The sequence below is a fragment of the Thalassophryne amazonica genome, chromosome 6 (genome assembly GCF_902500255.1).
Source record: "Thalassophryne amazonica chromosome 6, fThaAma1.1, whole genome shotgun sequence".
In the NCBI taxonomy this organism is placed as follows: Eukaryota; Metazoa; Chordata; class Actinopteri; order Batrachoidiformes; family Batrachoididae; genus Thalassophryne; species Thalassophryne amazonica.
In genome coordinates this window covers 21,322,273-21,339,494 of record NC_047108.1, presented here as the reverse complement: position 1 = coordinate 21,339,494, position 17,222 = coordinate 21,322,273, and the positions used below count along the sequence as shown (strand labels likewise).

General features: G+C 41.7%; 1 protein-coding gene across 1 annotated transcript in view; it reads right to left on the bottom strand.

The window, feature by feature from the left end:
- Window positions 1–1,516: 1,516 nt before the first annotated feature.
- LOC117511945 (myosin-7B-like) overlaps window positions 1,517–17,222 on the bottom strand; it is a 239,631-nt gene continuing 223,925 nt past the window's right edge. The window contains exons 41-44 of the mRNA XM_034171880.1: window positions 16,013–16,117; window positions 15,797–15,892; window positions 7,451–7,594; window positions 1,517–1,811 (exon numbers count right to left, since the gene is read on the bottom strand). Of these exons, the coding sequence (XP_034027771.1) occupies window positions 1,800–1,811; window positions 7,451–7,594; window positions 15,797–15,892; window positions 16,013–16,117 (357 nt within the window). The 3' untranslated portion in view covers window positions 1,517–1,799. The remainder of the gene's footprint in view (window positions 1,812–7,450; window positions 7,595–15,796; window positions 15,893–16,012; window positions 16,118–17,222) is intronic.

Genomic DNA, 17,222 nt, shown 5'->3' with positions numbered 1-17,222 from the left:
TCGCAAATTGGCGCTATATAAATTAATAAATTTGATTTGATTTGATGAGGGACCAACACCTGGACCAGCAGCTTCTGTTTTGTCTGACACTAAAGGCCATGGGGTTCATAATGTTAATATTACATTCTGATAATACATTTTTTATTGTAAAAAGTTTAACTTATTTGTGTGTGTGCATGTGTTTTGTAGGCAGATGCGTGTGCAGCTGGACTGTGGTCATATTATATCCCACAGAAGATAGGCAGGCTAATGCATGTTTTTTCTGTCCTTGTTATAAAACAGATTTTTCCAAATCTGCGCATATATGAAAGGGACAGCGCTAAATGCACGCAGTTATTTTTAGTATTTGTGTACCTAATTTGCCATAAATGCGCTAACAAGCAGTGGCAAGTCAGGGGAGACTGGGTCAAGACATTTGATTTTCTTTCAGCAGAAGCGAGCTGCCTTGCATGTTGTCACGCGTGCCGCTCCATGCCCCCCTCCCTCTCTTTCTCCCTCCGGCGTGGACTGTGTGTCCTGTGGGGAGCGAGGAACCAAAACCAGCGTGGGTTTATTGTGTGTTTCCCTTTTAAACTATGAAGTTTATATGTCCTCAGTGCTGATATTAGCAGGTTTCCTGCATGCGCGTTAAACTAGTTTTCGAGCTCACCTGTCTTCTCAAAGAATTTGGTTAGCAGCTGTTTTCCCTCATTTAGCTTTCTTTCCCTGTCCTTTTTTTTCTCTTCTTTTTTGAAATCCGGACTTTGATTTTTTTTTGAGGAAAGACGACTTATTTCAGCCTAAACACCTCTCCTCATGCTGTCAGATCCTGTTTGGGATGTGTGTGTGGCAGCACGCCACCTGTGCACCTGGACTAAACCATTTTACAACTGTGCAGGGGTGGAAGGGCCCTCAGAAATCTTTCAATATTATTGTTAGAGCAGAATTATGTTTTGCAACATTTATACATTCATTCTAATTATATTCTTTTACAACACGAATTGTATGGACATTAATAACATGCAACACAAAAATGTATTTAATGCCAGTTTTTTGTGGGCCCCCCCCATGCTCTGGGCCCTGAGTACATAGTACCCTTTACCCCCCCAGTCCGACGCCCCTGGCCACAACACACCTGTTTGCACTTTATGAATAAAGGGCAAAAAGTGAGAAAAAAGCTTTTTGTATTTCAGGTTTTTGTTCAAATAAACCAAAAACACAGACATAACATAACATTTGGTCAAACCTCAGAAAAATTCCACCTGACTAAACAAAAAGTTCAGATTTTTTTCATCACTTTGATGTTTGTACCTGATCAAAAGAACTTCACAGGCTGAATTTCCAAAATTTTATTTTTTTTATGTACATGTTTGTTTGAATGTTATCCTGTTCACTGGTCACAGGGTCAGAGGTCACTACTACCTTTAACAGGTCGGGTTTGAGAGCGTCATCTTACAATCGTGACTCAAACACATGAAGCTCAAATCATTTAGTGAAAACAAACACTGCAAACCATCAGAAAAAAAAAAAACCCAGCAAAGCACACATGGTTTTTGTAGTGGGACATGCTGCAGCGTCACGACCATCGAGCCGAATCCAGAAAGTCCAAAACACAAAAATTACCACTGAGGACACCAAAGTCAACGTTTAGGACTCTCGGTTTGAGGGGGACACAAAAAAGATAAAAACCCCTCAACCCAGACGGGGAACAGGACGCCGTGACAAAGTCCAGTTTTTAATAAAAACAACTAAATTCCAACAACAAAAACTTCATCAGGTCAACAAATGTCACGACATCAGGAAGACAAAGATGCAGAGCTTCAGTCAGCAACCTGCAGAGACACAAAGTCAAATTTACTGTCACAAAGAAACTTTACAACACAAAAAACAAACACAATTTCAGACAATTTACATCCGGCAAACTCTCCAATTTCAATTAAAGCTGAAAAACATAATTTTAACATTGTCTGTGTGTGTGTGTCTGTGTATGTGCGTCTGCATATGTGTATGTGTGTGTGTCTGCCTGTGTGTGTGTCTGCATGTGTGTGTCTATGTGTGTCTGTGTATGTGTCTATGTGTGTCTGTATGTGTGTGTCTGTAAGTACGTGTGTCTGCATGTGTGTGTGTGTCTGTATGTATGTCTGTATGTGTGTATGTGTATGTGCGTGTGTATGTGTGTCTGGATGTGTGTATGTACAACCCCTATTCCAATGAAGTTGGGATGTTGTGTAAAATGTAAATGAAAACAGAATACGAATTGCAAATCCTCTTCAACCTATTTTCAATTAAATACACCACAAAGAAAAGATATTTAATGTACAAACTGATAAACTTTATTGTTTTTGTGCAAATATTTGCTCAATTTGAAACGGATGCCTGCAACACATTTCAAAAAAGTTGGGACGGGGCAACAAGACCGGGAAAGTTGACGAATGCTCAAATAACACCTGTTTGGAAACAGGTGAGTGTCATGATTGGATATAAAAGGAGCATCCCAAAAAGGCTCAGCCGTTCATAAGCAAAGATGGGGCGAGGATCAGCACTTTGTGAACAACTGCATGAAAAAAATAGTCCAACAGTTTAAGAACAATGTTTCTTAATGTTCAATTGCAAGGAATTTAGGGATTCCATCATCTACAGTCCATAATATAATCAGAAGATTCAGAGAATTGAATGCCCGTGACCTTCGATCCCTCAGGTGGCACTGCATTGAAAACCGACATCATTATGTAAAGGATCTAACCGCGTGGGCTCAGGAACACTTCAGAAAACCATTGTCAGTTAACACAGTTTGTCGCTACATCTACAAGTGCAAGTTAAAACTCTACCATGCAAAGCGAAAGCCATACATCAACAACATCCAGAAACACCGCCGCCTTCTCTGGGCCCGAGCTCATTTGAAATGGACAGATGCAAATTGGAAAAGTGTGCTGTGGTCTGATGAGTGCACATTTCAAATTGTTTTTGGAAATCATGGACGTCGTGTCCTCCAGACAAAAGAGGAAAAAGACCATCCAGCTCAAAGTTCAAAAGCCAGCATCTGTGATGGTACGGGGGTGTTTTAGTGCCCATGGCATGGGCAACTTACACATATGTGATGTCACCATCAATGCTGAAAGGTACATCCATGTTTTGCTTTTTCAGGGACGTCCCTGCTTATTTCAGCAAGACAATGCCAAGCCACATTCTGCACGTGGTACAACAGCGTGGCTTCGTAGTAAAAGAGTGCTGGTACTAAACTGGCCTGCCTGCAGTCCAGACCTGTCGCCCATTGAAAATGTGTGGCACATTATGAAACACAAAATACGACAACGGAGACCCGGACTGTTGAACAATTGAAGTCGTACATCAACCAAGAATGGGAACGAATTCCACCTACAAACTTTCAACAATTAGTGTCCTCAGTTCTCAAACACTTATTGAGTGTTGTTAGAAGGAAAGGTGATGTAACACAGTGGTAAACATACCACTGTCCCAGCTTTTTTGAAACATGTTGGAGGCATCCATTTCAAAATGAGCCAATATTTGCACAAAAACAATAAAGTTTATCAGTTTGAACATTAAATATCTTGTCTTTGTTGTGTATTCAATTGAATATAAGCTGAAGAGGATTTGCAAATCATAGCATTCTGTTTTTATTTACCTTTTACACAATATCCCAACTTCATTGGAATTGTGGTTGTATGTATGTATGTATGTGTGTCTATGTGTATATATGTGTCTGTATGTGTGTGTGTCTGTGTCTGTGTCTATGTGTCTCTGTATGTGTGTGTGTGTGTGTCTGCATGTGTGTGTATGTACGTATGTGTGTGTCTGTGAATGTGTCTATGTGTGTGTGTATGCGTGCCTGTGTGTATGTATCTGTATGTGTGTCTGTGTGTATGTATGTATGTATGTGAGTTTGTATGTGTGTCTGTCTGTATGTATACATGTATGTATGTATGTATGTGAGTTTGTATGTGTGTCTGTCTGTATGTATACATGTATGTATGTGTGTGTGTGTGTGTGTGTATGTGTGTGTCTGTATGTGTGTATGTATGTGCGTCTGTGTGTATGATGTGTATGTGTCTGTAAAGGGCTGGATCCAGAGGGAAAATCTGACAGATGCATTTTTGCCCAATGATAAAATAAAAATCTTGTTATTCAATAATCTTCATTTTTTTTATTTGTGCGCAACATACACTGTCACACTTCTTTTAATATATTTATTATACATCATGGACCATAGCGAACACTTCTTATTTGTGGAAAATATGACGTCCTAAATAACCAACACTATAACAAAAACTGATTGTAAACAGGATCAAATTTCTTGCCAAAATCATTCAATTATACCTGAATCTATGATATGATTTTTTCAATTGATAAAATCAATAAAAAGATGACTGCATATATTCTTAATAATAATATATTGAGATACAGACAGTTCACAGAAGACATTTTCCATTGATACCAATCAAAATTAGAAACAGTTCAGCAGGTAACAATATTCATCATGTCCATGACTAAATATACTAAAACAAATACATCACAATTGTACACATATCACAATTGTGATATGTGTACAATTGCGATGTATTTGTGATATGTGTACAATTGTGATGTATTTGTTTTAGTATATTTAGATTTTGTTGTGATTTGGCGCTTTATAAGCCGATTAAATTGAAATTAAACAACATTTTATTGAGTCTTAAAGTAAATAAATATGAAATTGGTCACTGGATCCTTAAACTTTGGACATAATAAACTCTACATTGTGGATCCATGATCTCTGGACATAAATAGAAATAAACAAAATCTGTAGTTTTTGTCAAAAGCATCTCCTTTCAGATATTATTGGCATGAATGTCTTTCCATATATCTGAGCTGAGCTCTTGCAGCTGCTGTGCTTCACTTCAGGATGTAATTTGTAAAGAAATACAGCACGTCTCATTTTAGGAGGAAAAAAATGTTTTAGTCGATTGTAGTTTCTTGTCTGTATTACACTATTATTACACTATTCGGGATTATTCGAGATTTTTTTTTTTACTGATGACAAACGATGCATAAAAAAATCTGACCGATGCAACTGCATCGGTCCAAACCGGTCTGGGTCCGGGCCTGTGTATGTGTGTCTGTATGTGTATGTGCGTATCTGTGTGTCTGTACATGTGTGTGTGTGTGTCTCTGTATGTCTATATGTGTCTGCATGTGTCTGTAGGTGTGTGTGTCTGTATGTGTGTGTATGTGTATGCGCATGCCTGTATGTGTGTCTGTGCATGTCTGTATGTGTGTGTGTCTGTATTTGTGTCGGTGTATGTGTGTGTGTCTGTATGTGCCTGTGTGTATGTGTGTCTCTGTGTGTGTATATATGTGTATCTGTGTATATGTGTGTCTGTGTATGTGTCTATCTATGTGTGGCTGTATGTGTGTCTGTGTGTGTTTGTATGTGTGTTTGTGTCTGTGTATAAGTCTATATGTGTGTGTGTCAGTATGTGTGTCTCTATGTGTGTCTGTATATGTGTGTTTCTATGTGTGTGTGTGTGCGTGTCTGTATGTGTGTCTGTATATGTGTATGTGTCTGTATGTGTGTCTGTGTCTATGTGTGTGTCTGTGTATGTGTGTCTGTGCATGTGTCTGTATGTATGCATGTACGTATATGTGTCTGTATGTGTATGTGTGTGTGTGCTTGTCTGTATGTGTGCCTGTGTATGTGTCGGTGTGTGTCTGTCTGTATGTGTCTGTGTATGTGTCTGTATGTGTGTCTGTGCATGTGTCTGTATGTGTGTCTGTATGTATGTGAGTCTGTATGTGTGTCTGTCTGTATGTATGCATGTACGTATGTCTGTCTGTATGTGTGCATGGATGTGTCTGTGTGTCTGTATGTGTGTGTGTGGGTGTGTGTGTGTCGGTGTGTGTGTCTGTATGTCCATGTGTGTCTGTGTCTGTATGTGTGTCTATGTGTGTGTATAAGTCTGTGTGTCTGTATGTGTCTGTAGGTGTGTGTGTGTGTGTCTGTGTGTCCATGTGTGTCTGTCTTTTTTTTTTCATTTGCCTTGAATTTCCTTCTACAAGAGTGCAGTGGGCCCCAGACCCGGGGTCTAAAGCTGCACCCTTAACATTACTGACTTTGTATCCGAGGGCTCTCTTCAAGATGGTGACCTTTCCTCTCCTCAAGTACTGCCTTCGATCTCCTGCCCCACTTCTCAAGTTTGAGTAAGCAAAGCAGTGAGAGATCTTTTTCTTCTCCCCAATGGATCAATTTACAATGATGCAGTTTCACTGGATTCTTTTAGCCCTTTGATGGTGTTGTTGCTGGGGTCCAGGATCAGAACTATCTGGTGGATGACACCGCTGATCTGGTGGATGACCCAGCTGAGTGCTGCTACAGAAGAGATGTCTCCCCGCTGCACTGGGAGAAGTTGCACCATTTTCTTCATACGCCCTGGTGCCTAGGCGCTTTGTGGAGGTTTTAGCTGGGGTTTGTTTCTTTTGAAACATCCTCATACCAAGATCTCTCCTGGCAAACCCCTTCACAGTGGGACCGAGGACACTCGAGGCTTGTGTCCAGTAGGAACTCCAACCCACCTGTCTGTCTGTATGTGTGTCTGTATGTGTATGCATGTCTGTATACGTGTCTGTATGTGTGTCTGTGTCTGTGTATAAGTCTGTATGTGTGTGTGTATGTATGTGTGTCTGTATATGCATGTGTCTGTGTATGTCTGTATATGTGTGTGTGTATGTGTGCGTGTGTGTGTGCGTGTCTGTATATGTGTGTGTGTATGTGTGCGTGTGTGTGTGTGCGTGTCTGTATGTGTGTCTGTATATGTGTGTGTGTGTATGTGTGCGTGTGTGTGTGTGCGTGTCTGTATGTGTGTCTGTATATGTGTGTGTGTGTATGTGTGCGTGTCTGTATAAGTCTGTATGTGTGTGTGTCTGTATGTGTGCCTGTGTGTGTCTGTATATGAGTGTGTGTATGCGTGTCTGTATGTGTGTCTCTGTATGAGTCTGTATGTGTGTGTGTCTGTATGTGTGCCTGTGTGTGTCTGTATATGAGTGTGTGTATGTGTGTCTGTATGTTTGTTTGTGTTTGTGTCTGTATGTGTCTCTATGTGTGGGTCTCTGTATGTGTGTCTGCCTTTATTGTCATTGTACCTACATACAATGAAATGTGTCCTCTGCCTTTAACATCCTAATTACAGTTAGACAGAATCCAACCACTCGGGGCAGTGTGCAGCCACAGTCCAATGCCCTGGGACCAACTCCAGATGTAGAGATACTGCCTTGCTCAGGGGCAGAGAAAGTAGCAGACCCTAACTAATCATGTTTTTGATTGTGGGAGGAAACCCACACAGACACGGGGAGAACATGTAAACTCCACACAGAAAGGCTGGGAATCGATCCCATGACTTTCTTGCTGTGAGGCACCAGTGCTAACCACTAAACGACTGTGTGTACATGTGTGTGTGGGCGTGGCCTCAGAGGAACTCACCACAGTTATCTTTCTGGTCTGTTCACGGGTTTGAATCCGCAGCTTGTTCACGCATGTTTCTGCTATTTCGGCTCTTTCCTCTGTATCATCCAACTCGTGTTGCATTTTTCTGACACGGACAACATTGGAGATCACCTCCTCCTCCTAGTGGACACACAAAGGAACAACATAGTTAGAATAAACCCACAATGACGACATTCTGGAACAGGGTTGGGCAATCAGTCAGCTCAGCAGGCGATTTCATTAATGATCAGGTGTTAATGTTCAGGGGAGAAGGTGATTGGTAAAAAGGAAAACCTGCAGTGTCTCCGCCCTCGATTGCGGGAGATGTCAGGCCAGTGTAGGCACCAGATTGTGCACTTTGGGCTAAAAACATGAAAGTTGGCACACTTGTAGATTAACCCCATCGGACCAATTCTGGATATGGAAACAAGTTGGCAGAGCCCCCTGGAGGCCGACCTGGGAACTAAAGTTTTACTGCCTAACCAAAATCACAAAAACATACAAAATATCTTGTTAACTTGCTTATTTATTGCTGTAAAACAACAAAACTTGGCAAATTAATAGAAGATACCATGGAAATTGTCAACAGAGTTTTAAAAATGTCATCAAAGCCCCCTGGTGACCAAAACTGTAAACAATATTACTGCAGAAGCCTTAATATTTTGATACAAAATTGCATTGGACCATGATACAAAATACAGAATCAAATACAGAATTACAACACACAAAGCAAAGTATTTGTGAGTAACAATTCACCAAATCCCCCTGGTGACCACAACAGGGGCGATAATGTGAAGACAAATTTTCTTCATTTCGTAAGCAAAAGCCACATCTTTCTATGTCCAGTATATTTCTTACATAAAAAGCTTGTCATCTGTGGAAAGGGTCAAGGACGTATATGACTTGGGGAGGCATGAGTATGAGACATTTGTAGCTGAACGCATCACCACTCAGACAAAGTCGATTATACTCAGCCTATCAAGAAGAACAAGCTGTCACTGTTCTCTCAGAGTCAACATCATTCGAAACAGAAAAATCGGGTCTCTGCTTTGAAGGACGACTGTGCCTTGTTCTCCAGGTTATACATCGCCTGCCGGTCTCGAGAGGGAAAGCTTGAGGAGTTCTTCAAGTTTGAGAACCAGTCATGGCCACCATCACTGTCAAGGTCAGGGGAGATGAGATCAGGCAAGAAGTCAAACTTGCTTTCTCCCCTGGAAGGTTCTGGCCAACTCTTACCACACAGTCCCTCAGTTTACTGCAGCTGTTCTTGATAGTCCATTGGTGGTACATGCTCTCACTCCACCTGCTTCAAAGACCTTCTCTGACTATGTTGTACCCCACATTCAAAACATCTTGAAATGTGTGGAGAGATTGGATATCATATTTGATGTCTACAATGAACAAAGCCTTAAGACCTCAACTAGGGAGAAGAGAGGCATTGGTGGTTGCAGAAGAGTAACTCCACCCAGATCCCAGGTAACGGGCAGAACTTTCTCTGCAACAAGGAGAACAAAACTTGAATTACATATCCTGATCAAAAATGACTCCAAGATTTCTCACAGTATTACTAGAGGTCAGGGTAATGCCATCCAGAGTAAGGATCTGGTTAGACACCATGTTTCTAAGATTTGTGGGGCCAAGTACAATAACTTCAGTTTTATCTGAGTTTAAAAGCAGGAAATTAGAGGTCATCCATGTCTTTATGTCTGTAAGACAATCCTGCAGTTTAGCTAATTGGTGTGTGTCCTCTGGCTTCATGGATAGATAAAGCTGGGTATCATCTGCGTAACAATGAAAATTTAAGCAATGCTGTCTAATAATACTGCCTAAGGGAAGCATGTATAAGTGAATAAAATTGGTCCTAGCACAGAACCTTGTGGAACGCCATAATTAACCTTAGTCTGTGAAGAAGATTCCCCATTTACATGAACAAATTCTAATCTATTAGATAAATATGATTCAAACCACCGCAGCGCAGTGCCTTTAATACCTATGGCATGCTCTAATCTCTGTAATAAAATTTTATGGTCAACAGTATCAAAAGCAGCACTGAGGTCTAACAAAACAAGCACAGAGATGAGTCCACTGTCTGAGGCCATAAGAAGATCATTTGTAACCTTCACTAATGCTGTTTCTGTACTATGATGAATTCTAAACCCTGACAGAAACTCTTCAAATAGACCATTCCTCTGCAGATGATCAGTTAGCTGTTTTACAACTACCCTTTCAAAAAATTTTGAGAGAAAAGGAAGGTTGGAGATTGGTCTATAATTAGCTAAGATAGCTGGGTCAAGTGATGGCTTTTTAAGTAATGGTTTAATTACTGCCACCTTAAAAGCCTGTGGTACATAACCAACTAACAAAGATAGATTGATCATATTTAAGATCGAAACATTAATTAATGGTAGGGTTTCCTTGAGCAGCCTGGTAGGAATGGGGTCTAATAGACATGTTGATGGTTTGGAGGAAGTAACTAATGAAAATAACTCAGACAGAACAATCGGAGAGAAAGAGTCTAACCAAATACCGGCATCACTAAAAGCAGCCAAAGACAACAATATGTCTTTGGGATGGTTATGAGTAATTTTTTTCTCTAATAGTTAAAATTTTATTAGCAAAGAAAGTCATGAAGTCATTACTAGTTAAAGTTAAAGGAATACTCTTAGTCAGCCTGGCTACAGTGCTGAAAAGAAACCTGGGGTTGTTCTTATTTTCTTCAATTAGTGATGGGTAGTAAGATGTCCTAGCTTTACGGAGGGCTTTTTTATAGAGCAACAAACTCTTTTTCCAGGCTAAGTGAAGATCTTCTAAATTAGTGAGACGCCATTTCCTCTCCAGCTTACGGGTTATCTGCTTTAAGCTGCGAGTTTGTGAGTTATACCACGGAGTCAGGCACTTCTGATTTAAGGCTCTCTTTTTCAGAGGAGCTACAGCATCCAAAGTTGTCCTCAATGAGGATATAAAACTATTGATGAGATAATCTATCTCACTCACAGAGTTTAGGTAGCTACTCTGCCCTGTGTTGGTATATGGCATTGGAGAACATAAAGAAGGAATCATATCCTTAAACCTACTTACAGCGCTTTCTGAAAGACTTCTAGTGTAATGAAACTTATTCCCCATTGCTGGGTAGTCCATCAGAGTAAATGTAAATGTTATTAAGAAATGATCAGACAGAAGGGGGTTTTCAGGGAATACTGTTAAGTCTTCAATTTCCATACCATAAGTCAGAACAAGATCTAAGGTATGATTAAAGTGGTGGGTGGACTCATTTACATTTTGAGCAAAGCCAATCAAGTCTAACAATAGATTAAATGCAGTGTTGAGGCTGTCATTCTCAGCATCTGTATGGATGTTAAAATCACCCACTATAATTATCTTATCTGAGCTAAGCACTAAGTCAGACAAAAGGTCCGAAAATTCACAGAGAAACTCACTGTAATGACCAGGTGGACGATAGATAACAACAAATAAAACTGGTTTTTGGGACTTCCAATTTGGATGGACAAGACTAAGAGTCAAGCTTTCAAATGAATTAAAGCTCTGTCTGGGTTTTTGATTAATTAATAAGTTGGAGAGGAAGATTGCTGCTAATCCTCCTCCTCGGCCCGTGCTACGAGCGTTCTGGCAGTTAGTGTGACTCGGGGGTGTTGACTCATTTAAACTAACATATTCATCCTGCTGTAACCAGGTTTCTGTAAGGCAGAATAAATCAATATGTCGATCAATTATTATATCATTTACTAACAGGGACTTAGAAGAGAGAGATCTAATGTTTAATAGACCACATTTAGAAGAGAGAGATCTAATGTTTAATAGACCACATTTAACTGTTTTAGTCTGTGGTGCAGTTGAAGGTGCTATATTATTTTTTCTTTTTGAATTTTTATGCTTAAATAGATTTTTGCTGGTTATTGGTGGTCTGGGAGCAGGCACCGTCTCTACGGGGATGGGGTATTGGGGGGATGGCAGGGGGAGAGAAGCTGCAGAGAGGTGTGTAAGACTACAACTCTGCTTCCTGGTCCCAAACCCTGGATAGTCATGGTTTGGAGGATTTAACAAAATTGGCCAGATTTCTAGAAATGAGAGCTGCTCCATCCAAAGTGGGATGGATGCCATCTCTCCTAACAAGACCAGGTTTTCCCCACAAGCTTTGCCAATTATCTATGAAGCCCACCTCATTTTTTGGACACCACTCAGACAGCCAGCAATTCAAGGAGAACATGCGGCTAAACATGTCACTCCCGGTCCGATTGGGGAGGGGCCCAGAGAAAACTACAGAGTCTGACATTGTTTTTGCAAAGTTACACACCGATTCAATATTAATTTTAGTGACCTCCGATTGGCGTAACCGGGTGTCATTACTGCCGACGTGAATTACAATCTTACCAAATTTACGCTTAGCCTTAGCCAGCAGTTTCAAATTTCTGTCAATGTCGCCTGCTCTGGTGTCGCTAACTTCACATTTCTCAAAACAGAGTCGCCAATAACCAGAGTTTGTTCCTTGGCGGGTGTGTCACAGAGTGGGGAAAAACGGTTAGAGATGTGAACAGGTTGGCGGTGTACACGGGGCTTCTGTTTAGGACTACGCTTCCTCCTCACAGTCACCCAGCCGGCCTGCTTTCCCAGCTGCTCGGGATCTGCAGGAGGGGAACTAACGGCGGCTAAGATACCTTGGTCCACACAGACTACAGGGGCCTGGCTAGCTGTAGGATGTTCCAAGGTGCGGAGCCGAGGCTCCAATTCTCCCAGCCTGGCCTCCAAAGCTACGAGTAAGCTACACTTATTACAAGTACCATTACTGCTAAAGGAGGCCGAGGAATAACTAAACATTTCACACCCAGAGCAGAAAAGTGCGGGAGAGACAGGAGAAGCCGCCATGCTAAACCGGCTAAGAGCTAGTAGCTGCGCTAAGCTAGCGGATTCCTAAAAACACACAAAGTGAATAATGTGTAAATAATTTAGAGGTGATTCAGCAGAGGGAGTGCTTTAGTTAAGGCATGTGAAGATTACACTGTGAAACAAATCGTTATCTAGTTAACTACATCAATCTAACTGCGCAGATTAAACAGCTAACAGATACAGCAAAACACTGCTGTGCTCCGGAACAGGAAGTGATACAATACCGCAGTGAGAGCCAACCACCAGTAGAGGCCGACCATGAGTAATGGTTCCTGATAATTCTCCAGCAACACATGCCATTAATCGTAACGAGTGGTAACAGGTTGCAGCAGTTCCTGAGGACACTTAATGCCTCTGCCCCGAATCATCACATTCGTGATCAGCGGCAAAGAATGTATACTTCGTGGCATTAGTGACGTGCCGTCGTTATGTGTAAACGCAGCATTACAAAGGCTTTCTTGTTCCTGTCAAATCCACAGTGTCAGTTGAAGGACGAGTTGCTGGCTCTCATTGAGAGGCCTATGGTGTTGTGGTATGACCGCACCACTGAACTTACCAACGTCAATGAAGCAAGGCAGCACGTTTTCCAGGAAAATCGAAGTCTCTGGAAGGCATGTCAATCAGAGTCTCCAGAAAGCACGTCAATCAAAGTCTCTGGAAGGCATGTCAATCAGATTCTCTAGAAAGCATGTCAATCAAAGTCTCTGGAAGGCATGTCAATCAAAGTCTCTCGAAAGCACATCAATCAAAGTCTCTAGAAAGCAGGTCAATCAAAGTCTCTACAAAGCAGGTCAATCAGAGTCTCTAGAAGGCATGTTAATCAAAGTCTCTTACAGAAGCTCCACCGAAGCAGCATATTCTGAGAACATTGTTCCAAGGAGGACATCTGAGCTGCCAAACCATTCACACTTTGGCTGGGAGTAGGACAAAGACTCTCCCCAATGACTACCCAACTGGACCAGCCTTCAACAGGCACATGAAATGGGCTATGAGCTGATACGCTGCAATTGCATGAAGTCATGCCATGGTCTGTGCAAATGCAACAAAGCAAAGCTGAAGTGTACCGCACTGTGCAATTGTGAAGGGAACTGTTTCCAACCTTAAAACAAATGCGATTATGGATTAAAATAGGTGATATGTCATACAACCTGACTAACATGAGCTAACAGTATCATTGAAATTGTTTAAAATTTGTTACTATTCTTTCTCTTTACATTTGGTTACTTCACAACAAGAGTGTCTTCACTCAGTCCATTTGATTTCCATTTCAGGCCATTTTTATTCATTCCTGTTGTGGTCACTAGGGGGCTTTGGTGAACTACAATACACAAATAATTTGCCTTGTGTGTTGTAATTATGTATTTGAACAAAATGAAGTTGTATCCTTGAAAATGCACATCATGGTGTTATGCACTTTTGTATCAAAATATTCCAGCTCCAGCAGTAATACTGTTTCCAATTTTGGTCATCAGGTGGCTTTGATGACATTTTTTAAAATACAAAGGCATTAAGCATGGTAAGTTGTAATATGTATATGTCACGGACATGAAGGAGCGAAGCTTGTCAGCATCTCACCATGTCATTTAGGTCCTTCAGACTTTGGCATGGCTAAAACCTTTCAGCTTCCTTCACCATTTGAAGGATTGTTTCAGTTATCTGCTGCACTAATAAATCAACAGAGCATGAACAAGCTGTTGTCTGTTAGCTTAAAGGTGTATATAAGGCAACCTGAATTAAAGGAGCGATGCTGGTTTTAACAACCTGGACCTCATTTCTGGCATAAAATATGGTCGTTTACTCACCAATATAAGTTTGGTGTCATCAGAAGTACATAGTTCAAATGACGTATTCAGTTCAAATCTGGGGCAAACATTTTTCTTCTTCTACTAAGGTGGATTAGAACTTTTTGTGGTACACAGCACCACTGGACAGGAGGAACCTAGCAGTCACTCCGACCTCCGCTCTAGCTCCACCCATGCCAGGAAGTGTTCAACATTTGACATTTCCTGTTTCACTGTGACTGAAAATTTGGCACTTCCTGTTTGAGTGTGAGCTTGCCAATGAGTTCCCGCGAGATTCCAGGAAGTGTCGATCCAGGAAATGAGTGACATTTGACATTTCCTGTTTCACTGTGGATTAAGAATTTGGCTCTTCCTGTTTGGGTCACAGTGTACCATGAGCGAGCTTCGCGCCGCTGCACGGCGCTTCGCAGTGCTTCGCAGCGCTTCACTCGTATTAATTTGCCATGTTTTGTTGTTTTACAGCAATAAATAAGCAAGTTATCAAGTATTAGTATGTTTTTGTGATTTTGGTTGGGCAGCAAAACTTTAGTTCCCATGGCGGCCACCAGAGGGCTCTGCCAACTTGCTTCCATATCCAAAAATGTTCATGTGAAGTCACTCTATAAGTGTGCCAAGTTTCATGTTTTTAACTCAAAGTGCCCGATATGGCCTTACATCCCCTGCTATGACCCAGAATTTAGATGAAGTGAGGCTGACACTTGTTCTGTTGCTAATAAAATTTAAAGGGATAAGGAGCACTGTACCATTCTATGACAGTATGCTAACCATACGAGTGGGAAAATAGATGCGTCTCTACAGAATCTGGTGCGTTACTTTGCCTGACGTGTTCCTTTGGCTGTCTGCCCTCATGTGACATCAGCACGCTAAGGTGAAGGCAATGCCAGGTGCTCTGGACACAGGAATGCATTTAATGTCCCTCATAGTGCAAAACTGCCCAGGACTGGGGCACCCAAGGACCATGTCCAGATACCTCCAGAGTGTGTAAGTCCAGGCCATGGGTAAAAGCAGGGCTCCTCCCACCACCATAAAATATTACCAAAGTGCAAATATTTATGTACAGGGGGCTGTGTGTGTCAGAGGTCAAGGCAAATGTGGAAGCATACTTTGGAGCCATGCTTTGCCACATCCTTGACACCATGGAAACACCTTGGATCCTGGATTGTAACCACCCAGGCACTAGGGGTGTCATAGTCCACATACATCATGGTTTGGTATGAGTTCAGTTTTTACATTCAGTATCTTTAATCTGTGAGCAGCATGAGACAGAGTAAATGTCAACGTTCTTTTCTCATTCATGAGCTGGATTACAATTCACCGGACCATCACGTGTGTGCGTGACACAGTTCAGCACAAATACATGTACTGTGACATCAGTGCAACAGTTTATCCTCATATCTCTACAACAATGATCTGTCTGCCTCAGCCAGGTGAAGTCTGGGCATTATACAACGCTTGGCACTGGCACATTCTCTCTGAACTGATAAGAAATCATAGTCCCCCAAAATCTTAAAAACAGTCATGTGGATTCAACGATCTACAGTGGTGAGATTTTTGTCTTCATCTTGTAATTGTTCTGGGACAGTTTCCTTCTGCAGAGACAACTCACGTGAGCAGCTTTGTGGTTCTCAGAAGGACTCACTGTGTTCTGGGCCTGTCTCTTGTAGCTCTTGACTTTTGCCTGAAGCTTATCGACGAGTTCCTGCATCATCAGCAAAGTCTTCTGGTCTTCTTCTGACTGCAAGAACACAGAGAACAAAAGAAACCAGTCAGAAGACAGAACCGGATCAGGATCCATCCTCTCGGGTTCTGTAGGTTTTAATGCATTCACGTGGATGATGTCATCATGTGACCTGACCTGGTGCGTTAACTCTTTGACTTTTTTTTCATAACGACGAACTCCTTTATGATACTCCTCACTCTTCTTCTGCTCAACCATCAACTCTGTCTGCAGCTCCCTCACCTGAGGGACAGAGACAGACAGACAGACAGACAGACAGACAGAGACAGGAACAGAGACAGAGACACAGATAGAGAGACTTCACTGTTTGTGGAAAGACATGTTTGTGCCATCTCACTAGGGTGCAACTGTCAAAGAGCAGTTGGAGACACGAATTAGCAATCAAACACATGAATGAGTGACAAATTCATATTTGGTATCTCCCTGAAGTGGTTCAGACAAAATATCAGTGCATGTTGTCTGAATGTTGGCCAGTCTGTGTGGCCATCTGTGTTGGCCACACAGACTAATGGCAAAGACGCCCGCATACGTACGGTGCCCCCGGAAAGTGTTCACAGCGATTCACTTGTTCCACATTTTGTTATGTTACAGCCTTATTCCAAAATTGAGTAAATTCAGTTTTCGTCTCAAAATTCTACTCACAACACCCCATAATGACAACATGAAAAAGATTTTTTTTTTTTTTTTTTTCAAATTTATTAAAAATGAAAAACTAAGAAAGCACTTGTCCATAAGTATTCACAGCCTTTGCTCAATACTTTGTTGATGCACGTTTGGGAGCAATTACAGCCTCAAGCCTTCTTGAATATTATGGCACAAGCTTGGTGCACCTAACTCTGGGCAGTTTGGTCCATTCCTCTTTGCAGCACCTCTCAAGCTCCACCAGGATGGATGGGGAGTGTCGGTGCACAGCCATTTTCAGATCTCTCCAGAGATGTTCAGTTGGATTCAGGTCTGGGCTCTGGCTGGGCCACTCAAGGACATTCACAGAGTTGTCCTGAAGCCACTCCTTTGATATCTAGGCTGTGTGCTTAGGGTCATTGTCCTGCTGAAAGATGAACCGTCACCCCAGTCTGAGGTCAAGAGCACTCTGGAGCAGGTTTTCATCCAGGATGTCTGTGTACATTGCTGCATTCATCTTTCTCTCAATCCTGACTCGTCTCCCAGTTCCTGCTGCTGAAAAACATCCCCACAGCATGATGCTGCCACCATCATGCTTCACTGTAGGGATGGTGCCTGGTTTCCTCCAAACATGACGCCAAAGAGTTCAATCTTTGTCTCATCAGACCAGAGAATTTTGTTTCTCCTGGTCTGAGAGTTGTTCAGG